The sequence below is a fragment of the Falco cherrug genome, chromosome 6 (assembly GCF_023634085.1).
Source record: "Falco cherrug isolate bFalChe1 chromosome 6, bFalChe1.pri, whole genome shotgun sequence".
Taxonomy (NCBI): Eukaryota; Metazoa; Chordata; class Aves; order Falconiformes; family Falconidae; genus Falco; species Falco cherrug.
The window spans coordinates 67342190-67367805 of record NC_073702.1 but is presented as its reverse complement, the minus strand read 5'-3'; the positions used below and the strand labels follow the sequence as shown (position 1 = coordinate 67367805).

The 25616-nt window shown below is 45.5% G+C and overlaps 1 protein-coding gene across 6 annotated transcripts in view; it reads left to right on the top strand.

Moving 5' to 3' along the window:
* Window positions 1-25616, top strand: part of PRDM1 (PR/SET domain 1) — a 105405-nt gene that overhangs the window by 60586 nt on the left and 19203 nt on the right. For 3 of the 6 annotated variants that reach the window (XM_055713644.1, XM_005445729.4, XM_055713647.1), the window contains one exon: window positions 21403-21651. In XM_055713644.1, the coding sequence (XP_055569619.1) occupies window positions 21403-21651 (249 nt within the window). Of the gene's footprint in view, window positions 1-11098; window positions 11269-19694; window positions 19911-19990; window positions 21145-21402; window positions 21652-25616 lie in introns of those variants that run through there. The other 3 variants (XM_055713645.1, XM_055713648.1, XM_055713646.1) reach the window with 3 other exon arrangements.

Here is a 25616-nt window from a genome sequence, read left to right as displayed (position 1 = left end):
GAGGGGGAAAAACCGGGCATTTCAATTAGTTGGTTGTGTGGCCTGATTGAAGAACAGCCCTGTGGCTAACAAAGCTTTGTCTGTAGTATCAGCTTGCTCCTCATCCACCAGGACAAATAGAGTGGTTGGTCATTAACGGGCTAGCCATCGGGTAGGGGTTTTGTTCTTAAATGGGGGCTTTGTCTTATCCCTGCTGTTTAAGCCCTCTCCAAGCACTCCTCACCTGTCATATCTGTCATACATTTAATTCATCACGCTCTCTGGCCAAAAGCTACACTGGTAGTATCAAAAAAAGAGGAGGGGGCTTCTTATAACTTTAGCGATCAAAGGAGATTACCAAGCAAATAAGATTTTAATGAAGATGGCAGGTTTGGAAAGGAGAATTTACTGCCCTGTGAATCGCTAACACATTAAGATTTGTTTTATCTGTATAGTATTTGAGAGTGGAATCCCAAACTATTACAAAAAGAAGGATGGGTATGTGTGTTGGTTTGTGGTTTTAATTAAAAATGTAGAGGGAGGAGATGTAGGGGGGATAAAAGAGCTCTTTTATTTCACTCATAAAGGTCATATTTTTAATCTGTAAATATGATAAGCGTAGCAGATTGTTTAAACACAAGTTTATTGCAGTGCTGACAAACACATCAAGCAATTTGCCACTGAACTGGTATTGTCAAGCCAAGGCTTTCTGTTATTTGACCTGAGTGTCAAAATATCAGTCACAATACTGAAATATGCTTGGCCTCACTGTAAACACTCAAGAGGCAAAGCAGGCAGGCAGTTCCCGGTTGCGGGCACGGACACCCACACACTCCTGTGATCATACATGATGGAGGCCAGAGATAACAGGGATGCACTTTTTGGGTTGGCAGGCCTTTTCCAGGATGGCAGCCCTGCACCAGAGCAGCAGGGAGCACTGAACGCATTCACTTACAGGTTTGCATGCAAAAGCACATGCTGCCCCATGGTGCTTTGTCATGGAATGCGAGCCTGCAGCATCCGCACTTTAACTGACAATTATTTTCTATTAAACCTGCAGTCTTTCTGCAGAGGAATTATCCCATTTGGGGCTGTCAGTCCAGAAGACTTACTCCATTTTCTGGTAAAGTGGAAACACCCAGTGGGGAATCATCTGTTACAGTTCCTACTGCTACTAGCATGCAGTAGCAAGTGTTGCACAGCCGTTCATTCAGGGATTCGATTAGGAGCAAAGATGGAAACATAAAAGTTATGGAGCAGATCATCTTGAGTGCCATCAGGCGGCACATACAGGACAACCAGTTGATGAGGCTCAGTCAGCACAGGTTTATGAAGGGCAGGTCCTGCTTGACTGACCTGATCTCCTTCTATGACAAGGTGAGCTGCTCGGTGGATGAGGGAAAGGCTGTGGATGTTGTCTACCTAGACTTTAGTAAAGCCTTTGATACTATTTCCCACAGCATTCTCCTGGAGAAACTGGCTGCCCATGACTTGGATGGGTACATTCTCCACTGGGTAAAAAGCTAAACAAGTGAAAAACTGGCTGGATGGCCAAGGCCAAAGAGTGGTGGTGAATGGAGTTACATTCAGCTGGCAGCCGGTTACAAGTGGTGTTCCCCAGGGCTCAGGATCAGGGCCAGTCCTGTTTAATATCTTTATCGACAATCTGGACAAGGGGACCAAGTGCACCCTCAGTAGGTTTGCAGACAGCACCGAGTTGAGCGGGATGTTGATCTGCTGAGGGCAGGAAGGCTCTGCAGAGGGAGCTGGGCAGGCTGGACCGATGGGCCCACGCCAGTTGCATGAGGTTCAACCAGGCTCAGTGCCGGGTCCTGCCCTTGGGTCACACCAGCCCCACGCAGCGCTACAGGCTGGGGGAAGGGTGGCTGGAAAGGGCCTGGGGGAAAGGGCCTGGGGGTGCTGGTCAGCAGCCAGCTGAACGTGAGCCAGCAGTGTGCCCAGGTGGCCAAGGAGGCCACCAGCATCCCGGCTTGTATCTGAGACAGCATGGCCAGCAGGACTGGGGCAGTGACCGTCCCCTGTACTGGGCACTGGTGAGGCCGGACCTCGAATCCTGTGTTCAGTTTTGGGCCCCTCGCTGCAAGAGGGACGTGGAGGTGCTGGAGCGTGTCCAGAGACGGGCAACGGGGCTGGGGAAGGGTCTAGAGAGAAAGTCTTATGAGGAGCAGCTGAGGGAACTGGGGTTGTTTAGCCTGGAGAAAAGGAGGCTCAGGGGAGACCTTATTGATCTCTACAACTGCCTGAAAGGAGGCTGTAGTGAGCTGGGTGTTGGTCTTTTCTCCCAAGTGATAAGTGATAGGAGAAGAGGAAATGGCCTCAAGTTATGCCGGGGGAGGTTTATATTGGATATTGGGAAAAAAATAATCACTGAAAGGGTGGTCAGGCATTGGAACAGGCTGCCCAGGAAAGTGGTGGAGTCAGCATCCCTGGAAGTGTTTAAAAAATGTATAGATGTGGCGCTTAGGGACATAGTTTAGTGGTAGATTTGGCAGTGCTGGGTTAACAGTTGGACTGGATGATCTTAAAGGTCTTTTCCAGCCTAAACGATTCTATAATTCTATAAAGCAGTGCTTCAGCCACTGGCTGGCATCCATGCATGTATAGAGCCAAACCTGCCCTGTTAGCAGCAGAACTAGGCAGCTTTTTTTTTTTGCAGTTTTTCCTGGTGATGAAAAGAAAGTGTCTGTGACTCCTGAAGCCTTTGATAAAAGAAGGGGTAGTTGTATTATTAGCACGGATGTTAACATCTTTACTTAAAAGATGGGGGGGAAGTGGCTGCCTGACTTTCTTTAAATTGAATTAAAAACATGGGGTCCAGGAAGGAGCGCACAAAACCATGTCTGAGCTTGTCAGCCTTTGTGGGTTTGGGTGGAAAACTCCAGTTCTCACTTTCCGCTGAGTAATACTGAGAGGTCATTATTTGTGTGGTTTTCAACCTGGTTATGAATTATGAATGATTTATTTAAGAAGTGATAAACTGTGGGCCTGCCCTTCAGCTATGAGGAGGTCCCTACAGCTGAGATGTTTTACATTCAGTGAGGAGATGGTCCTCAGCACCTTTCTGACATTGGAGTTAATACCCTGTATTTTCAGTTGAGGGCTGGTATCCATCACTTCAGTTTCTTTTCTGTAGCCCACGGAATCTCCTGATACGCAGTGAACTAGTTTTACTGAAAGATGAAGAATCACATGCTCTCATCTGGTGACATGAATTCAGCTGAACCAAACTCAGACCCAGATTTATTTGCAAGTGAAGATGGGATAAAGATAAAGCCAGCACCAGTTTAGAAACTCCGCTTGAACTGTGCTTTTGAGTAAGCATGTCAACAAATAGCTTCTAAACTGATTTGCTTGAATCAATAACTCTAAAACCCACGTGTGAATGGGGCCTGTATTTATCTGATACTGTGAGGAGAAGTACAGCAGAGGCAGCTGCAGCAGGGCTCTCCTGGCGCTCACAGCAGTTCAGTGGATGGGTGTTAGTGGCGCTGGGGGGTTATTCTGCAAAACTCTGCCCTTATAAACAGGGTTGCCATGTGTGCCAGACACAAACATTTGCATTTACTGTTGGTTTAAGGACCTCCATGCTTTTATTCAGCTGGAAACTTGGTGGTTTTTTTCTTTTTTATTCCCCTCTGTCAGTTAAGGAGGGCAGAGGCTAACTTACAGTGTTGTCTCTTCTGTCACAAATGAGAAACTCTGGGAGGGTGCGTGGGGTACCTGAGGTATGTATGGACCAGCCATCTCGACTAACGTGTTCTGGGTATAGACCTTCACAGGTATTTGCAGGACCGAAGTGCTTATGTAAAGAAGTGGTTTTTAAAATAAAGTAAGTCCACATGACAGCATAGAAAAGCCAAATGACAGAGCAATTAATGGGTTATTGTTACAAAATTAACCTTTCTAATGAGCTCCTAAAATACTCTGTGGTTGGGAGTTTCACTTAAGGAATTTACTTCTAAGTCACTTTCTCCAAGTTTAAATCTGTCTACAGAAAACTTCAAAAACTTTTTTTTTTTCCTTAAGGAAAAGATGGAAGGAAAAATAGCATCCTTTTTTCTGTGTTAAAGCAAATGCTTTTGAAACATACCACCCTATACCTGACTGGAATGAAAAAAATATATTAACTACAGAAACAGGGCATCAGTTTTCTTTGACAGAACAAAACCCACTGTGCCAACACCTAGAAACGCACATCAACTGCTCTTATAGTGCATAGTTTATTCTCTGCATCAAAGCTCTGGTGGGGGGGAGAAAAAACAGAGAGTGAGAGAGCGAAAGAGTCAAGCTCTTCAGAGCCTCTAATGACGCGTGCCAAACACGTGGAAGGTAAATCCCCTAATTCAGTCTATTCTTTCAGCATTCCCTGGCAGGAGGCCAAGCTAAATATTTCTGCCGGATAAAAAATGCACCCTCGTATGCGGCACTTTCTTAACAGGATGGCTCTCCAGCTTTAGCGGAGAGGGCTTCTCTGGGGGAAAGCCAACATGTGTGTTCTCTTATCTATTTATTTATTTTATTAAAAAGGGGCTTTATGGGCTGTGATTGGATTAACTTAGTGAACCCTGGAGGAAGAAGAAAAACAAATTGGGAAGCTGGTTTAGCACCCCCACCTTTTTGTCATCTTCTTTTGGGATTTCCTGGCTGGCTGCCACCTTGAGCCTGTTGAATGTTCTTTAGATCAATCAATTAAAAAGGCTTTAATATTTGGGTGATTGGAACGCAACATATGGGCTGCTGGTGCGGATGTCATGTGGTGTGTGGAGTTAATTGAAATGATTAATAGAGGTGTTAGTTTCTTCAAGACTAATTGAAGAAAGAATATAATTGGAAGCATGGACTAACCATTATTGTTGACTTTTTAAAACATTTTGTGTCCATTAAACACTTTTACGTGTTTATAAGCATGCAGATGGATTTTGTTTAGATTTCTTTGACGTGGTGATTTGCAAAATCATGTCTACTGTACAAAAGTCAAATCTGGTTTTATGTAAATTAATCTGAAAAAAATATTCCCATGTGTCTTTTCTGTTTCAGTAACCTGTACATACATGTAATTTCTGGTACCTGTTTGTCTTTGATCCTTGCTAGACTTAAAGCAATTTACCCAGCCTTACTGTTATCTGTGGGGTTATAGCATCCATCCTCAGAAACTGATCATGAGCCTCCAAAGGTCTGTTCGGGCACTCTTCTGTCTGCACAGTGAGTTGTGATAATTTGCACTCTTCTGGTGCCCTAGCAATGTGCCGTGTATTTCAGGGAAATACCATCTCGATCGTAGTGCCCCACACCTTGTCAGCTTGACCATATTTCAAAGGGATCCAGTTGTCCATACACAGGACTGGCAAAAGCCTAGCTTTGACAGTCAGGAAGAAATGACATGAGAGAAATTCAGAGGATTTAACTGAGAGCAGATCTTTTGGCCTCTCCACCTTCTTTGAGAATAATACGTCCTTTTTTTCAGTAGTAGTAGTAGTAGTAGTAGTCTCTGAATTTTTACCAAAATTGTTAAGCTATTGCGAAACACAAAATGAAAGCCATGAACCGGCCACAGAGGACATCTGGCAGCAAGGAGAGGGTACAACGGGATGTGCCTCTCAAAGTCTTCCTGCTGCACAGGGTAGCTCTCAGGTTAGAAGTGGGGAAACTGAGAAAACATGACAATCTCTCATCTGTAGTCAGCAAGCATGAGCTGGCCGCCTGAGTGCCACACAAGGAAGAGCAGTCGCATCCTGCTTACTGCTGGGCTGTGGTTATGAGTGCCATAGCAAACTTCATCTGGGGATTTCTTAAGACTGAAGATCATGGCTTAAATTACTTGTGAATCTGCTAGAGAGCAGTTACCTTTGGGAGAAGAAAATCAGGCAAGATGGTAATGGAGTGTTGATCCAAAAGGTAAGTCAGTTTGGATTTAGGACAGATAATGTGCATTTTGAAGCACAGTATTTTCACACCAGCCTTGGTTTTGCTGGCTTTTGGTAATAGAGGAAAAGTTTATGTATAATTTTAATGTTCTGGAAGAGAACTGTCTGGAAAGGACATACAGATTTTCTCTGTTGTTTCCTTTGCACATGTGGTGCAGCTTATGTGCATCTTTTTCAGTAGTCAAGAAGTTTATTCTGCAGCCCAGAATAAACAGAACAGGGAAGTGATAGATAAATGCAGAGGGGGTTTGTTGTTGCCTTAGAAGAGTACAGGATGGTTTTAATATCTTAGAGTCTTCCCACACAGATTTCCAGTGATGCTTTGAAGGCAACTGTGTGTCTGCAAAGACTTTGAGCCTCCCCGGAAGATGTGGCCTGTCTTGTGTACAGATCTGAGCAAAGCATTTGTAGAAAGGAAGTGGCTGTACTGGGGGCTGAGAGGAAGGGAAGACATTAGGTCTGATTGCAAGCTTCCCTTACTCCCTGTTGCCTGATTTGTGTGCATGTAGCGCTAATAATTTTAGATGAGGAATATGCAGGGACAGACTGGTGCAAATTAATCTTCCAATTTTTTTTTTTGTTATTTGGTGAAGAGATTAGTCACTTAAAGATCTGATTTTATTACAGCAAACTACTGCAATTAGATAGTCACTTGTTTATTTTTTTAATTTTAACAGCGATGAAAAAGAGTAGCATCAGCATTTTTGTTGTCTCCATTGCCCTTCAGGATTTAGTGTATGAAAAGGAGTACTTTACATAAACCTGTTGGAACAGGAGCATCCTCACTGTCTCTATCAAACCTTGCCATATTGTATAATTAATACAATTCTAGTGCATTGGCTTGGGCCACTGAAAGAGGAATAGCAGGCCAAGGAAACAGGGTTTAAATCTATGCACGTGCTTTCTATGTGATTTGTGTGTGATGGTGATGTTCTCATACAAAGGAAAATGTTCAGTAACATCCCCCTAAAATTAATCTCAGGAAACTGATCTCTAGTATAAGCAAGGCTGGTAGCATCACCTGTTGCTAAGAAAGACCATTTGTATTAGGAGATCCTACTTCTAGGTGCTCATAAATCTACCAAGTTCTAAACATCTGGCTCAATTGTCACTTAAATTTTACTTTCCTCAGGCTGCATTTTCCCCCAAAATCTATTCTGCCGTTTCCAAGAACTTGGCTATGTCAAAAATTGTGTTGCTAACATTGTGTGATGACTTTTCTTTTGAAAAGCAATCTCCACCGTGACAGCCCCCATTTTTTAGAGCAGAAGTTTGAATGACAGGTTCAGTGGCTCTGGGAAGGAAGGACAGTGTATGTGGCAGGAGAGGGGAATGGCTGTTGCTGTCAGGGATGCTCAAATACCATCCCTCTGCCGGGTTCTCTTCCCAGTTCCTGGATCTGCACATGTGCTTTACCTACATCAGGTCTCTGTCAGAGCAAGACCTGGACACACACCAGTCCTGTCACCACCTCCATCCCTGACTCCTACGCCCAGGAGAATTGCTTTTGAGCTAGAAGCCAACCTAGATGACTGGCAGAGCAGCCCGCCCAGGAGCTGTAGGAGGGCATCACATCTTGCTTCAGTGAGTGAATGCTGTTGGGTCTAGGACTGAGTGCCTGAACTGAGAGCAGAAGGGTGCATGTTTAGCGCATACCTACTGCAAACCATCCTAAGGACAGAGAGTCGTCAGAAGGAGCTGTTTATAAAAGCCTATGGACAAAAGCTGAACCTTGAGGGGATTATGAAGGAGGAGAGACTGTGCCTGGAGATCAACAATGTCAGGGAGGAGGGAAACTGAGAGTAAGGTTGGTACAAGACCAAGGGATTTATCTTTATGGGTTATTGTAGACAAAGACGAGCAAGCTCGGTGTTAAAAGCGGGTGGGATGTAAGCCAGCTCTGATCCAAAAGCTGCCTGACTGCATTAGCACGGTGCTAAGCCCAAGCTAATATATCCGGCTTCTCACCAGGGCTTATTAGCTTGGGCTCAGTGCCATACTAACGTAGTCACAGAACTTCCAGTTGGCTTGTCACCATGTCTGTTTAACGTGTGAACTGAGCTCACTGCTACGTGCCTGCGGAGGAGCACCAGGAGATGCCTGGAGAGACTTGACTACACCACGCTGCTGTGGGGGCCAGGCCTGCCAGGCAGCAGGAAGGGGCACATGGGGATGGAGAGTGTACCGTGTGCTTCGATCAGGGTGGGAAAGGAGTGCAGTGCAGGTGAGGAACCAGGAGGGACTGAAACTGGCTCGATGAGAAGACTTGGCACATAGGGCCTGGGTGTGGGAGTGGAAAATGGGAATGACTGGAAAGGGAAACTACAGGAGGGGTCAGGAGGAACAAGGCAAGGACTTGCTGGGCAAGGAAACCAATCAGTAGGCTGAGATGAGGTCTGAAAGATGGGCTGAGACCGGAAGCAAGGAGAGTAGGAACAAACCACACCAAACCTGGCATGAAACCAAGATGCCTGAAAATAGTCATTCTTCTGCTTCCAGCAGGTCACCTGGGGAAACCCACCAGCAGAAGTGTCCTATCCCTTCCAGTGCTTGTGCTGAGCTTGCCAAAAACAACTGTATGGTTGGTCTGAGCCAGGTCTGCTTAGCTTCCCCCTAGAGGTCTGCCTGCAGCAGATCAAAATATTCCAGCTCTGCTGATCCATCTGTATGGGTGTCAGTGTGATGCCAGGTTGTGGGATCTCTGCTTTTTCTCTTTGCAGTTTCAAAAACCAGCACAAAAGCTGTGGAAAAACCTTACTGAAATTGCAGACCCAAGTTCTCCAGTTTAGGTGGTTTGCCTAACTCCAATTTGATCCTCATGTGTTATGATACAGTCTTTAATTACTACTTTAATTACTGGGGAGGGGGGGGTTCTGCTGGTTACTTGCCTCATTCAGGCATCAGACAAGTTTGCTACGGGACGTGAATTGGGGTGTGTAATAAAACGTTATCTTTAAGACGCCTCTTCCCCCCACCTCATTGACTGCCACGTAAGGCAGTAAAATAGCCATGGTAGGAAATAGTGTTGCTCTTCTTGGGGCAGGTGAGCTCTGCTCTGAGGAACCAGGTATTATATCTGCCCATGATTCTGAGTAAAATTCATGCCAGTTCACCTCAGCAAAGCCTTTTGCAGATGGTCATTAATTTTGGCATCTTCCTGGGTGTCTGATGTGAAGACCTGCAAAATGCAGAGCCGTCACAGATTCCAGGAAGAGAAATGCTTTGAACATAGAAAGTGATATGCCATGCTGACTAAATCAGCTTCTCTGCATCCCAAAATTAATGTATGCTTTTGATGTTAATGTCATTGTGTCTCCTACCCTTTGTGCAGAGTGAGAATAGCAATAATACCTTCATCAGCATATGGAGGAGGTACTGTGAAAATCAGATTAGTCATTATTTGATATTTGTGAGGTATTCTAGTGTTGTTGTTGTCATAAGCAAAGTGGAAAAATAGAAGACGGAATTGGTTGGCCTTCCATTTGAATGGTCTGTGGTAAAAGTAGAGGCACTGGGCCTTTCAAGGACAAAGAAGAGAGAAAAAAAGCTGGAAAAATTACTTTTTCAGTCAGCACTCTTCTTTCTAAACACCGAATGAGGAAGCAGTCTGGTGGAAAAAAAGATGTACAGTGTATGCCAGGAGTGCAGAACTGAGTTTCTGTATGCAATTCTGCGTTTGGCATTTCCCACCATTTGACAGAGTGCCTGATTTTGCACCGTAATGGGCTCCATTTACTGTCATTTTGGACCGTTTGTCTCATTGCAAAGCGTAGCTTTTTGTGTGAGAACGTTGTCATGCAAAGCTGATGGTTCACTGTAGGTTTTTACAGAACTTTGACTCAGCTTCAGGGAAGGAGGAATGAAGAAGCAGAAGAGTGAACTTCTGGAAGCTGAAACCCTCCTTTCCCTGTGTTTGAGCAATCTGCACTCTTATGAAACTTTTTGAAATCTCATTTGCTGATGTCTTTCTGACCCCCAGAATTATTCTTGTGCAAATGTTGACACCCAGCATAGATGAAATCGTTGGCTTAGGAAAACATATCTAGCTTGTCAGAAGCTGCAGGATTCCAACAATACACTAGCAATACCAGTCTTTTTTTCTTTCTTTCTTTTTTTTTAAATTGTTTGTGTTTAGTTGGCAGATGGTGTTGTGAATCAGGTTATATGTATCTGAGGGAGCAGAATGTTTTTCCAGTTCATATGAACCCGAATCCATGTCATATACCAAACTGGGTTTATTTTCTGGTCTGTTTTCTGCTCATGAATTTTCCTGTGTGTTTATAGTTTTGATATGTTTACTGATTTTATGTTGACAGTGTTAATTACACGTTCCCAGAGTATATAAGCAGCACAAGAACTAGATATGTTTCCCAATTGAATTCAGGCTATGTGTAAATTTTCTGTGTGGGTTGGACTCCATAGCTCATGAAATCAAAGGACATCAAAGTTTCCCCACTGACCACCTGAAATCAGTTAGTCCTCAGCTGTTTTCTTTTTTTTGTGGTTTTTTTTGTTGTTGTTGTGTTTTTTTTTTTTTTTTAAATGATTCTGACCCTAATTTCTTTGATTTAATTGCTGAAGGAAAGTGATGGGTGGACAAACCATCAGAAAAAATTTTGAGGCTTTGGTCTCCTATGTCATGCCATTAGGCGACAGGCAGGGCAAAAGAAACAATTACAATCCATTTATTTGTGGATGTCTGTAAAACTAGAAGATGCATTTTTGATTTTGCATCTTGAATTTTTAGTCTCAAAGTAATTAAAAAAAAGTTTATATCGAATTTGCTGTGTATAGGAGGAGGGAGCTGCCCTCTAATAAACTAGCAAAAAAAGAAAGTAGTCTCCTTGGTCCAAAATCAAGTTTTGAGTTCTGCTGTTCAGTCCTGAGTTTGGGGTTTTGTGTTTTAAATTAAAAGGGTGGCTGAGTGTTCATTATCCCTATGATAAAGGCAGTAAAAATAGGTGCAAAATGGCTCTTTTGCAATGTTGTAATTTACCTTTATTTTAAACTGGCTTACACATCTTAATACATTATGACAATCAGAATTATCAGGCCACCAGGCGGAGAGGAGTTTGTTTTGTTAATTGCTCTTGTTAAGCCTAATTACAGAATGGGGTGGAGTGGATGTGAGGGGAGGGAGGAATCTGCTAGCAAGAGGAAATTCTAAAATCCTCGGAGCGGTTCCAGGCAGTGCGTGTTGGGGAGTGAGAGCGCTGGTGTGGTGTGCATGTACGCATGTGTGTGTGTAAGGGTGTGAGAGTGAATGACAGACTTCCCATATGGACTAAAATCCTGAGATGCATGAGCTGGAGGTGGGGAACCTGTGCTGTGCGGACACATGAAGGTACAGCTGAACAAAGAACTGTGCGGTATTTTGCTTTATGAATGAACTCCTTTTTCTTCTTTTGGGGGGGGGGAGGTGGGGCACGACGTAGATTAATTACTTTGCTGTTAATTTTTGAGTTTCATGTTATCAGATTGAGTGTTAGAATGGTTTGCTGCTGTGATGTGCCATCCTTTGATGTTATGGGTTGCCAGCATAAGGTGCATGTATGTATGTCGCTGTGGGTTGGTATTCTAAATCCCTTTGAGCTGTTTTCCTTCTTGGTGATAGTGGCAGAGATGTGCTGCCCACAAAATGTGTTACTTGTTTAGACTTTCCAATGGAAAGCATACATCCAAAGAGCCCTTCAGCCTTGCATTATTGCAGTTTGTTTGTGTGCCCCATATTACGCTGCTGGCGACTTACTGTGCCTGACCTGCATTGTCAGCCCACTCCATTGCCTTGGGAGCCTCTGGGACAGAAGTTTCTGATAAGGCAGTTTTGAGCAAGCCAGATGCAAAGTAAATGATTCTGTAACAAATCTGTGCTCTTCTCTGGGGTATGTTACCTGACTTGTTTGCTGCCAAGGTGGTTTTATTGTTTTGGCTACTGGGCGGAGGGAGGAGACTAGAACAGCAGAGGACTCACGCTTTTGTTTTGCTTAATTATAATGTATGCTTTTAATAAAACCTTTTAGTGCCATGAATTAAATGGTATTGCAGTCCTGCACAGGAAGAAAAATGCTACTGCTGTTGTAGCTGACAGCTGAGTGGTTAGATGGCCAGTGTGGGTCTGAGACTCAGAAGCCTTTTCTTTGCTGGCTGGGTAAATGTGTTTACTTTTTCCTTAGTATTTATGCTAGTTAATGTGTCGCACTAGATAAATCTACTTCCTGAGTCCATCTTTCAGCTTGCTCTCTTCCCTCCCAGTTGACAAATGGTTTGAGTTTGACACCGTTTTATCAGTTGAACCCCTGCTGGGTGCTGCATGCCTGCTTGTTTCTGCTTTATCGTGAAAAGTGAATTATCTGCAATATTTTGTTACCATCTAATTAGGAGTTGGCAGGCTTTCCTATATGAACTGATTTAGATTTCAGCAAGGGGAGGCTGTTGTCTTTCTCTGCAAAGCCCCGTTGTTGCTCTCCAGGAAAACAAAAGATCCCGGAGCTTTCTGCACCACAATCTGCTGCTGTCCCACTTTCAAGGAGGTGTTTTGTTTGTTGCGGCAGCTTCCTATCTTAAAATGATAAATTGAGCGGACATGTGCACTGTTTGAAAACCTCTGTCTCCAGGGCTTTTGTGTTCACTTACGATAAAATACATTATTTTGTGGTAGGCTCTGGTGTGATTTAAACTTGATTTAAAGATTACAAAGCAAAAGGGAAAGCATCAACATCTTCAGCAGTGGTAGTTTGATGAGGAATAGCTGTCAGGAGAAGAACTGTACCGGCTTACCTTAAGTGGGTTGCAAATGCATTAGGGATTCATTAATATTAATAGTAGAATAGACATTTCCTGCATTCGTTTGACATCTTCCATGCTTTTTTTTTTTAAAGCAGCTTGGAGTGCAGTTTTAACACTTATACAAGTTAATACAAGGATGATAAGCTAAAGTTAAACAGAAGGAGACCCCTAAGTGTGTGGGGTTGGTCTAGGATTTCTGGAATTTGGTGCTGTGCTTTTGAGAAAGATTGTGGTAAACTCTTGTGTCAAGCTTTCAGGGCAATTTGCAAAACAGGTCTGCTAGGTACAATTGTAACCAGAAGAAATTGTTCTGTGAGAGTGATGGGATGGTCGCTATCAAAATGGCATGTAAGGGTTAGTAGCTGTGTAGATTTCTAAGGTGGACACGGTAGTGGCTTGTTCGCAAGTTCAGGGGAGAAAAAAGAAAATCCAAACCATTCTTCAGTCTCCAAATGCTTTGTGAGGTTGGCTGAACAGTTCAGTTTGAAAAATAAATAGATCCAAGGGTAGGTTTTTTTACTTGTTTTCTGTCTTTTAAGTCCTGTGATGCACTTTTTCATGCTTCTGTTCTGTCACCAGCAGGCTTTCAAACTTTCTTAAAAAAAAACAACCACCAAACCTCTGAGATGTAAAATAAAACCACGAATATTATCAGCACCAGGAGGGAACATGTAATTGCAATGATCGTTTTCAGCATCCTGCACAGCACATCACATCACAATTTCACCTACTGAGCCCTTTAACTAGGAGAACTCGTGGTAGTAAAGTGAGGCAGGGGCTTGTAAACACAGCTAATAGTCCCAGTCCATAAAATGTCAAAAGAAAAAAAATATGCCCCCACAAAGCGCCTAGTTTGGCACGACTAGTGATGCAGCAGCTACAAGCACAGAAGTGCGCAGGAGTTTGGCAGCTCTTGCAGATAGGGCAATTTGAATTGTCACTGTGTGTCTGCTCTACTTGTTGAGCCTAATGAAAAGTACAGTTTAATCACTGGTGTGCCAAATTGACCATGATTAGCTGTTATTGCAGATTAGTGCATTGTCTGGGGCTCCAGAATTATTGATCCGGGTGCTGTGCTCTGGTGTTTTCTGTGCCCTCTATCGTAACCTCTTCTTAATGCTTAGGAGAGGGAATCAGGAAAGGAGAGTAGGAGGGAAGAAGTCCAGATGGGAAGAAAACAGGTCCTGAAAAGACCACATAGGAACTAGGTCAGGTACTGTGGAGATTAAAGAAGCATGCTTCATCCCTGGACGCAGGAGGCAGGGACAAGTAGCATACAATTACGAGGAATTAGAACGGCAACAAGTAGTGCAGATTTATCAGCTTTAATTGTCTATTGTCAGGACAGAGCCCTTCTTGTAGATCAGGCGCTGCCAATGCTTTAATACCTCTAATGGACTCTCTATTGTGGGATTATCTCTCCTAAGGACAATGTCTTTCTTAAAACTAGTTGTTTTGGGAGAGGGAGAAAAAAAAAAAAGAAGAAAAAAAAGTAGCTGCAGCCCTCGGGTTTTTTCTCTCTGGTTTGTCACATTCTGCAGGAAGTAGTTGAGAGCCCAGTGTTGCTCTTCTGTCAGCAGCACTATTCCTTCAGGGGAACTGATAGATACCTATTGAACATTAACCCCCTTTGCTCCACCTTCCCCAATGAGCTCCTCCAGAAACAATAGCTGGTTGATAAAGAGCAGATAAGCGAGGACACCCGGCTTAAGAATCTCTCTGCTATCTTTATTTTAAAAGCTTTCCTGGGTTTTGCAAAGTAAACATTACAACATTTAAAGAAGGATAAGGTGTCAACTATTTAATGAGAAGTTGTGTTTAATAGCAGAGGAATTCTTCCCTCCCCCAGCCAACACACAGGTATGAAAAGACTGTTATTTCACCACCCTGGGGTAGGAAAGGTGGAGAAATGACAACTGTACTCTTAGAAGCTTAAAAAGTGGTCCTTCAGCCCACCCCTACCAGATTCCCTAATCAGCTCTAAACATGCAGTCACTGTTTTGAATCCTTTGGTCCTAGATGCGTGGTAGTCACATTCCTGGATCTGTGATAATCTGTGGGTAAATATTTTTGTTTCCACCATATGCGCTTTGTCATGGTGTGTAGCTGTTGTTTTTGTTAATCTGTTTTGAAACTCACTCTGTGGCCAGTTCTTTGTCTGAGAAAAGTGGTGTGGTTCCACCCATGGATCTCACCCTCCTTCTGCTGTGTTCGTCAGCTCCATGACGCTGGGTAGCCTGGAGAGTATCTGAAATGAAAACTGAATTGTGCAGGAACAGAGTCCAAAGTTTTGCTGTGGTTCATATCTCTATGACTTTCCAGGCAGGTTGAGGAGAAAATACCCTGAGAAATGTCATGACTACAGAGTTGGGAAGAGATGTGAAAGTTGAATTAATGCAATTAATTCTGAGATGGTTTCGTTATTTCAGGTTGTTGTGAGCTCTCTGTGGGGCTGATGTCTTTTAAATACTCACAGGAGTGAGCCTTCTATAATATGTATACTGTTCCATCCCTCCTCAATAATAATCTGGAAATCAGCCTATTTTAAAAGAAAATTTCCCAAAGCACACCCTTTTTTTCAGTCCTCTGTCACTAGTAAGATTGGCAAGTGGTTGGAATGAGTTGGCCTGTTTTCATTCATTTTTCCTCAGACTCAGTTGCTATGGTCAGAATAATCAAAAGTCTCTCTTTGAGATGTAGAAGGTTGATTTTTGTGCTCAGGTTTTCTTGTCCGGTGTAAACTTGGGTTGTAGAAACATGCAAAGACAATACAAGTATTATTGTATGGACTCCTGGCTATCATCCCTACCTTTCCCAAGACGACCATTGCTCAGAAGTGGGATGGGAAGGCTGAACTGTGGTCTTTGCTGTGAGGCATTTCACTTCTCATAAGGGGCAAGGAGGTGGCTCCTTACGTTTAGTCCAGACCCTAAAGTCTACTACCTTTACCCACAATGAAAAGAGGTGCAATGACAAAACAGCTGCTGCTGCTGCTGTCTCAGTAGCTTCACTCCAGCTTGCTTCCTAGGAAACAAGAGCGAGTGGCTTCAAACTGTTTTGTCTTTGCTGCTCAGCTGTGTTCACAGCGAAGAGAAGCCCAGCTTCTCACAGCGAAGTGACTTCTTGCCCTCCTTATAGCAGGCCCAGATGGCCTTGACTCCTTCTTCTCAAACTCGAGCCTCAACAAGAGGAAATGGCTGAAGCTTAGTTCTCACTTCTGTGTGCTGCAACAGTGTTTTTTCCATTGGAGGAGGGTTGTTTTGGCTTATTCATACATCATCTGAACATTATTTTAATAAGGCCTGGCTGGAAACAAAAAGGCATATGGTATTTTAGTTTGATTCCTTTTTTCTCTTCTTAAGGAAAATTTCTTGAGAGAATAAAACAGCAGAAATCAAAAGAGATGTTAAAGCTTGCACTAGGCAGTAGCTGAGAGTGCAGCCAGAAGATCTGCTTTTGGTGTTGCACAGCTGCGACAAAAATAAATGTAAAGGGCATTTGGAAGTGCTACGAGGCAATGACCAGGGTGCTCTGTAATTAAAGGCAGTCCATGAAAGCTGCATGTGTTAATCCAGAAGCCTCCTGGCTACAACATACAGCACCCTAAATGCCCTTGCAAAAACCTTCATGTAGATTCAAGTGTAATTTTAATTTCTCTCCTTATAGGCAATACCATGCTGTAGCTGTCTAGGGCATACAAAGCCTCTGAGATCGTATCTGAAGCCTATAGGCTGTGTTTTGCAAAGTCAGGCCAGTCTGTGAGAAGGCGGCTGTAACTTTTCCTGTTGCACAGTCACTAGAGCGTGCTGGGTCTCTCTCTTACCCTTGAGTCTGACAGCAACCACGTTTTCAGAAACGTGGCCCCAAAACAGGAGTGTGTCTCAGCAGAACTTGAAAGCAAGTTCTTTGAGTTTGATTTCACAGTTGGCTTTTAAAAGATGTGCAGTTGTGCAACTACATCATGTACCTTCTCCAAGTAATGACCACAACTGGTCCCCAAATGTTTACCAGCACAAGGATGCCTACATGCAGGAAGTGGGAAATGGGGGTGGGTCTGGTAGTTACTCTTGATGTGGTCAATCTGCTGCTGACCTTGTTTGGGTAAGGGGAAGGGGAGGATGTGAAAATGAGACTCTGCTTTAATCTCTTGTGTGCATTTTATCTCCCCTCCAACTTTCTAAAGAAGTTTCGTCTATTAGAGCAGCTCCCTTCCCTCCTTCTTCCCCCTACAATTACAGCAGGCACAGGGAGAAGAGCAGCAGCAGAGGCAGCAGAGGCTGAGGCTGGGTTGCGCAGGCTTGTTGTTGAGCTGAAGTGGTGATAGCATCAAAGGAAATGGATGGGGATTTCTGAGATCAGAGCTGTTAGGGCCATTCATGATTTGTTGCCAGGCTGAAAGCTGCTGCAGAGAGAGCTGCCTGAGAAATGCTGATTAATACAGTAATTGAGGTTTTCTATGAGCAAGAAGGAAAAAATGAAAATATGACTAAAAATGTTCTTTTTGAAATGAACATTTTGAGATTGCACATTCCAGACAATAGCAGCTACTGGTATGAAAGATTTCTATAAAAGAGCAGAAAACTTCTGGTTGAACAGGGTGTCTTTTTATGTTTCTCTATTAAGGAGGAAGGTCAGAAGGTCAGTCTATGTATTTCTTTAATGGCAGAGTTTCCTTTGTGATTCTTACTTTAGTACACATCCTTAACAATTTGTTTCTGTCTCTTCTTTCTTGATAAACTTAGTTTTATTCCAGATCAGGCAGGCACTATTAGGCTAGACCTGCACACCAGTGAAATCTCTTCTGCACTACAGTAGTTCCGGGCTCAGCTTCACTGAGACACCTGGAGCTAATTTCAGGATAGCCTCAGAGTGTGCCACAGAGTTATTTGAAGTCCATAAGCTTCGTAGGCTGTACTTGCCTCCCCAGGCTTCGGGGAGAGAGCCACACTGACCTGGGATGCTGGCATCCTCCTGTCATCCTGACGAATATTTCACTTCATCTGATCTGATCTAATCTCTGCTTCCTTTTCTTCTCCAACGCAAAAGCACTCTCAGTTCTCTGAAAGGCAGATTTGCTTTTCTCCTGCTTTCCTTTACATTAAGATCAGCCCCCTGAAGGAAACACATCAGCCCTTTTTTCTTGCCCCCCCCCCCCCCTTTTTGTTTTTCTTTCAAGCTAACAGGGAAGTGAAAAGCTCCGAAACAGCTGCCTCTCAGAGTGAGACTATTTTTCAGTAAAATAATCACCTTCAGTATGACTACATTGTTTTTCTGTTCTATACGGTGTGACTCAGCATCAGTTAATTAACCCAATCAAGTAGGCCGGATTTCTCTCCTTTAATGAATGGTTCTTCCTACTTCAGAGCCTTCCTAGACCTCATTTTGGTTATGTCTCGGTTTTACTGGGTATATCTAATTACATTTATATCCTTCAGCCCAGTGTTCAGGCCACCTCTCTTGTGGAATTACGCTGTGGTGGAAGTTAAGCCAGGACACTCACTTGCAAGCAGTTGCCCTACTTAGGTCTGCTGCCATGAGCCCTCATGTGTTAGCGCATACAGAAGGTCTTTACAGAGATATACTATTCTCAGCATTGCAGACTGAAAATGGCAAGTAATCCTTTCCAAATGTCTTTTTATCAGAGGGAGGAAGAGCAGGTTGAGGGAAGGGGATGTGTGTACACCCATCAGAGAGACAGCCAAGCACTTGATTGCATAAAACGTGCTTCCCGCCACCCCCTCCCTTTTATCTTCTGAAGAATGACGTAACACCCAGATCACCCCGAAATATAAGTGTGTGTGTGTTTAGAAGAATGTGAAACTAGCTTCCATGTAAAGTGCCAGGAAAGCTATGAGAAATATGCTTGCAGACGTGTGAGGAGAAGGAAAAGTGGTAGAGTTGCCTTGTAGAGAAGCAGCTAGCATTCGCACTGGGCTGTAGACAGCTATAAATGGAATTGTGCATCACCGTTCTCTGAGCTCGAGGACGCCTCGCTGAAGAGACAGGACCACTGAAGGAAGTAAGGCATCTGGTTGTTTTGTAATGAGAAGCAGGAATGCTCTTAATAATAAACAAACAGGACATTGTATGCCATCATCACAGGATGTCCTTCCTTCAGCCAGCGTGCTGACTTGGATCGGAGGAAAAGAAAATTGGGTGCAGTGTCTGCTAATTGCTATACCAATCCTCCTTCCATCACCGTCGTGCTCCTGGATGGTCGCTTAGGTACTGCCCTGCGCAAGATCACTGTTCTTACCACGCTGTGAAAGAGGCATCGACTTTGGAAATGCTGCCTGCCCTTGCCCTGCTCCTGTCAGCTTCCCTGCTGTTACTTGGGGAGAGGGGAAAGATTTTATTTAAAGGAAGAAACAAATGTTTTTCCTAATTCCTTTTACAAGTGTTGCTAAGAGGGACACTCAGGAAGGGGATAAAATCCAAACTCTGAAACTCCAAAATTGGTCGTGTCATAAAGCACTGTAATCGTTAAGGTTTGGGAGCAAGCACTTTTTAAATCGGTTTTTAATCGGTGTTCTGGAACCTGGGAGTCAGTTTTATTGTTTTGCGTTTGTTTGTGGTTTTTTGAACGAAAGCGGGCACGCGTTGGCCTCTGGAGCTTCAAATAGGAAGAAAAATAAGATTTCCCGTAGAAATCGTCTCACACGGGCTTCTCTGCAAGGGCTGGGGCGCCCGCCCGCCGCGGGCCGCAGGGCAGCGGCGCGGCTCTCCCGGCTGGCACACAGGCCCTCCCCGGCCACCACATCTCGGTCGAAACGGGGGCAGAAAAGTTATTAATAATAATATTTAAAAGGGAAATAAAACGGCGGCCGGGCGGGTGGGTGGGGGCGCGGGCGCAGGTAGAGCCCCACCTCCCGCGCCGCGGCGAGAGCAGCCGGGGAGAGGGAGGGGCCGGCCCGGTGCGTGAGCGCGAGCCGAGCGCGGGCTGCGCGCGAGCCGCGGGCGGGCCGAGCGCGCGCTGTGGCAGGCGGCCCCCCAGCGTTTCCCAGAGGCAAGAGCAGGGCGCGCGGCAGCACCTGTCTGACAGCGGGGGAGGAGCGGGAGGGAGCGGCGGCTGGAGGTGTGAGTCAGTCTCCCGGGGACCCGGCCGCTGGAAGGAAGGAGAAATGTTTACTCGGTAGAGATGAGCCAGGTTTGCCGCCGACGGTGGGCTTCGGTGTGGAGACGCGCGCGGACTCTGCCCCGGTAAGGAGCGCCATGGCGACCCTCCGTGCCCCGCACCTCCCCGTCCGCCGCCCCGCACCTCCCCGGCCGCGCCGGCCCCGGCCCCGGCGGACTGAGCAGAACTTCCCTCGTCGCCCTTCCCGGGCCGGGAGCGCTCCTCCGACCGGCGCTAAGCCTCCCGCGCCGCCGCGCACTGAACACCCGCCCCCCGAGTTTCGCTGTTCGTCTCCTCTCCCCCTTTAACGCCAAGTCAGTCGCTGTGGCACCGCTCGCCTCGGCGGCGCTGGGGTCGGGGCGCGGGGGCCGGTCCCGGGGCCGGGGGGAGCTTGCCTGCCGCGACCCCCGCCCCAGCCTCGCCGGGCGGCTGCGGGCGGCCCGGCCGTGCCTCCCCGGCGCGGCGCCGGGGTCTGCCGGTAACCCGGAGTCCGGCAGCCCTTAACCTCTTCCTCGGAAGACCGGGTGCTTTCTGTCTCCGCGTTTCGTTTTTCCCGGAGGAAGGGTGTGAATTTCACAGTGGCTGTGTATCCGAAAAGGAAAAATGAAGGGATTTTATGCCGGGCTTGAACGTCATTCCCGGCTACCAGCGCAGGCACAGATTGTGGTCCCTAATGAACCTTACGGAAAGAGCTCGACCTAGTACCTGTTTGGGGATAGGTTTGGTAACAGTGCTTCTGTCCCGAATAGACAGAGGGGCTGAGGGACTTGGTGGAATTGTCCTGTGAGGCTCCTATCAGTGCTTTGAGGTATTAATTCTCAGAGGTACCATCAAAATCAAAAGGGAGAGAAAAACTTTCTCTTATTATTGATTTTATTTATTTCCCTTGCTCCTTTTCTTTTTTGGCCCCCAAGAACATGTTGCAGTGCTTTTTGCAGGGCTGCTGCTGCTGCAGTGATGCTGGCAGGATGTCGGCTTTCTCAGCCTTCCATGCCAAAGGATAAGGGGACGTCAGGAGGAGGCGGGGGGGCCAGGTTGTTTTGAAAGTTGTTTGTGTGTTGAAAGCTGGTGGGAAAGTTCAGGCTTCCCCATTTGGAAGAGGCAAGGCTGGGTTCCGCTCTTCCAACATGCGCTTTCCATTTTTAGCTTCATTCAGACGCAGACAGCAGCTCCTTTCCTCTTCCTCTCCTTGTTTGTGACACTTTTCTGAGGCAGCTTTTCCACAGGCGACTAAGTGGTCTTGTGGCCATGACCCCACGTTTTCTTCAGCACGGAATACTTTTTTTCTCTCTGATGCATTAAGGAAAGGGTCTGAAAAAGGTAAAGTGGTTGTCAGCCTAAGGATTTTTTCCTCTTTGTTTTTGTTCCCTCCTCATTATTACTGAGGCTGGCATTTTAAGGCGCTGCTTCAGTCAGAGCAGCTTCGTTTATGCTGCTTTTTGGCTATTACTCAACTATACCAACTATCCTGCATACGCTTTTAAAGTGTCACAGACTACTGTATTAGTCATGCTGTATCAACGGAAACCACAACACTGAAGGACAATGAGGATTAAAGGCTGTTTTCTTTTTTTCCAGGCTGCTACACAGTGTAGCTCGGACGCTGTGAGTTTCAAGAATCTGGTGAAAGGGAGAGAGTGGACAATGAAAATGGACATGGAGGATGCTGACATGACTCTGTGGACGGAAGCTGATTTTGAAGAGAAATGCACGTACATTGTAAATGATCACCCGTTGGATCCCAGTGCCGATGGAGGCACCCTAACTCAGGCAGAGGCTTCCTTGCCAAGGAACTTGACTTTCAAATACGCATCTAACTGCAAAGAGGTAAGCGGCAATGCTCTGGGGAAGGTTGGAGTCGGACAAGCCAAATCACAGCGCTTCGGAAAGTGTGTGCTCACACTGGCTTCCATTCTTTAACACATACACACACCCACCCCACCACCACCAACTGCTGCCTGCTGGCTTTTAAGATGGGACCCTAATAACTCTTTTAAGAAACTGTGAGCTGGTTATCTGTTGTGTAATATTTTCACTGGAAGTTGCAGCAAGCCTATCCCTGAAACTGGTTCTGTACCAATTCACAAACAGTTAAATTTTCACAATTTGAACAGCATCTGAATAAGCATATTTAAACTGTGGGGTAGTTCTCTGTGCCAATTTCTAGACTGCTGTTTGCCAGGACCATTCGTTGCCTCTGGCTCAGAGATTAAAGTGCCTCGGTTGTCCAATAAATAGCTTTAAAAAAAGTAGAGGGAAAAAACCCCACCAAATTCCTGGAAATGTGTTTAATTATTTCTTTTTGTTTTCCCTTTGGTTATGAAATTGCTTTATTCTTTTCATGAGCTTGCTGTATTCCCGACTTCCTAAATTCTTAAAAACTCCAGCATGTTGGTTAAGGAAGTGATGGTGGAACTGTAGCAAGCTTGACAGAGGGGTGGCCGTAGCTTAAATTAACTTTAGTTTATCTGGGACAGTATCTTCACTGGTAGCTAGCCGTGCAAGTCTGTCCTATCCTTGTCCCTGGAGTGGGTACATTCTTTGTTGTTGTTTCAGAAGGGCTGGAAAGAAATGAGCCCGGATGAGCAATTTGGTTTTGTGTTTACTCCTTCATATAGAGTAGCTATTATAGCTAGGTGTGATGTTCAGCAGGGTAATAACCCAAGGGACAACCCTTCATTTCTCCTTGTGCTGAGACTTGTGGTACAGCAGCTATTACCTGTGCTTCTACTTTGGCTAAACACACTGACCACAGAGCTGAAAAGAAGAGGTACGCTCATCTGTGCCTATCAAATATTTCCTTTCAAAGTAGGTACTTGTTTAATCCTGTGTGCAGAAATAGGGCGAGACCCCCAGCTGGAGGGTACTGGCACCGTGGAATTCAGCTTGGCAGTGCCTAATACAGTGCCTAGTAGGTTTGGTAAGAGTTTAAAGCTAAATTTGTCTTTAAATCACTCTTGTCTTCCCATCTGCCCTGCCCTGCAGAGCTTTGGCAGAGAAAGGACGCGCTCCAGAAAATAAGTGCGAAACCTTGTTTTGTGTTAATGCGTCGTTAGACAGATCTTACTTGGGGGGGGAGAGATAAAGCCGTGACTCCACTGTGTGATACGGCACGATTTCTTGGTTGAAGAATGAGCTTGCAGCGCGACAGCTCAGGCAGATCCTGGGCAGACGGCTGGTGACTGATTGGCTGCTCAGGCTGCTTGCTCTCTCTGCCCCTATTGAGTCCTGCTGCCATGGCAGGAGATGTCCAAGGAGCTTTCAAAATTCCCAGCACTGTGTTTGGAAACACCGAGGTGTAATTTCCTTATGCTATAGCTCAGGTTAGTGAATCAGGGTAGGAGGATTGCTGCCATCTCTGTGTAAGAGGTGGGGGGAGAGAGAGAAGTTGTTAAAAGATTCCCGGTTCTTCCTTGTAAAATGTGACCCATGCAGCTACCTGCTAGTGGGAGTCTGAATATAGGACATCCTCCTTTTGTTCTCCAGAGTTCCCCCCGGTCTTTTATTTGTGCTGAATAGCACCTACTGTAAGGAGCAATAGGAACTTTTGAACCCTGACTATTTCAAAGGTAGTTCTGAAAGAAAAGGCCGGTCTGATCCTTTTTTTTTTTACCCCACTTTCCGTGAAAGCTATAGTCCTGTAAATGTACGGACAGGGCACTTGTTTGCTACTTGTCTGCAGGGTGAAATAGATGTAAATGGTGTGATCCGTTTGCGTTCCAACAACTGCTGATGTGAAACATTATTTTTTTCGGTCTGTCTTCCGAGTCTGATTTTGTTCAGTGGGGTCAGGACAGGGTGTATGTTGCTTTTGCACATCAGCATTTGTGGGGTCAGCAAGGGAACCTGATTCTGGTTTTGACCTCATGGAAAACTGCTGGAGTCCTGACAATTTGGTAGGATGGGATTTTTTCACTTGCGAAAGGATGAGGTAAGACTTCAGGAGATGCATCGTGCGTGTTTGCCAGGGGGTTTCACATGTGAGCTGTCTTCATTGTTAACTTTGGGGAGAGCTGTGGCTTCATCTGGTTGAGAGTTTTAAATGCTGAGTCAGTTTATTGACAAAAACATACATAATACATCGCTTGTGAAATGCTAATACTGTCATGATTAGATCATGAAATCCTGGTGCTGTCATGATTAGTATTGTATCTCCACTTGGAGTAGGAAAAGTACTGGCGTGCCTGCTTAGGAGGGAGGAAGTACAACCGCTGTTGTTTGGGGAGGGTTGCTTTTTGTGTTTCTTTTCCTTGCATGCTTTGTGAAGTGAGTAGCTCCTCTTTAAAGGTTTATTGAATTTGCAAGGGAGTCCATGACACGTCATACTCTTGTTTATTCTTGGATCTTGGTCGGGGATTTTTCTGAAGGACACTTTTTTCATTATGAGTTCACAGTATGTGTCAGCATTTTAAAAAATGAATTACTACTGCTCGTAACATTTTAGGCTGCTGGATTTACATGAAGTCATGTATTTATTTTTATGCGTGAATTATTTATTCTTTCCTCCAGTTTTAGTGATTGACAGAAAATGATGAAATGCAGTGCCAAAATCACACTCTAGAAGGCCATATGCGAATCCTCTTTTTCATGCAGATATTTAAAACCATCTTCTTCTTTTCAGTAATTTTCCCCTTTGTTTTCAGTCCTTAAAGCCTGAACAGCCCTTCTTGATATGAAGTGCCAGTTATTTTGCTGTCTTGAATACTCCTAGTGCCTCATCCTGGTCCACGAGCTTGACAGAGAGAAATGTATCTCAGCAAACCCGTTACTTGTTGCATTTCCCTGACAAGGCTGTTTCTTAGACCCTGAATCAGTGATTTTAACGAAAGCAGTGATTTTGAGCTGTTTCAAAGTGTGCCTTGCTGATCTGCGACACTTGCTCTCCCCTGTTGCTTTGATTTCGTTGGTTTTGTATGTGATCACCAAGGAAGCAATCTGAAATTTCATGGTGTATCTTCTAGATTCTTTCATGGCACTTTATTTCATGGCACATCTTCTAGAAAACTGGTCACTGAACGAAGGCATAAAATTTATGCAGTTTTATGTAACTGTAGAACTAGTAGTTTAAAAAAAAAAAAAAATCGGTGTCATTCCAGGACACGTGATGGCCTTCCCGATTTGCATTTGGAGAATACTGTTATTTCACTGAAGCCAATAAGAGTTCGTTAGGTGCTGTGTTTCGGTTTGTTTTTTTTAAAGCAGTTTAGGGGGTCCCAGCTGCAAAATACCTTGCCCTTGCAGAATTAGCAGGGGTGGTTGTTTACTCCCAGTGCCCTCTCCCCAACCAAAGATGTAGGAGCCTTGGTCTTTCCAGGCGCCTTCTAATACCAGATATGGAACGGGAGCCCATCCGTCTCCTGTCCGGGGGGAGCGGGCGGGGCGGGCTGTGCTCCGCCACCGGGCCCGCTGGCCGGGCTCGGCGGGCTCCGGGCGTGCCCCTGCCCGCCGCCGGCCCCCGGCGCCGCATTAGGACCCTGGTCAGTTCCAGGGCCGCCGCCGCCCCGGCTGCTCCCGGCCCCGGCCCCGGGCAGCCCGAGCCGGGCCAGCCCGCAGGCGGCGGGGCTCTTCCCGCCAGCCCGGCCGGGCGCCGCCGCTGCAGCGCCTCCAGGTTGCAGCTGGCCCCGCTCGCCAGCCGGCTCCTCTGGGCGCACCCCGCTGCGCTCGGGCCGGGAGGAGGGCGGGCGAGCCTCGGCAGGAGCCGCAGCAGCCCGCAGCGCCGGGTGCCGGCCCTGCGGCGGGAGGCTGACGCTAGGCTTCATCTTCGTGCTAGAAATGGCTGGTTTACTGGAAGG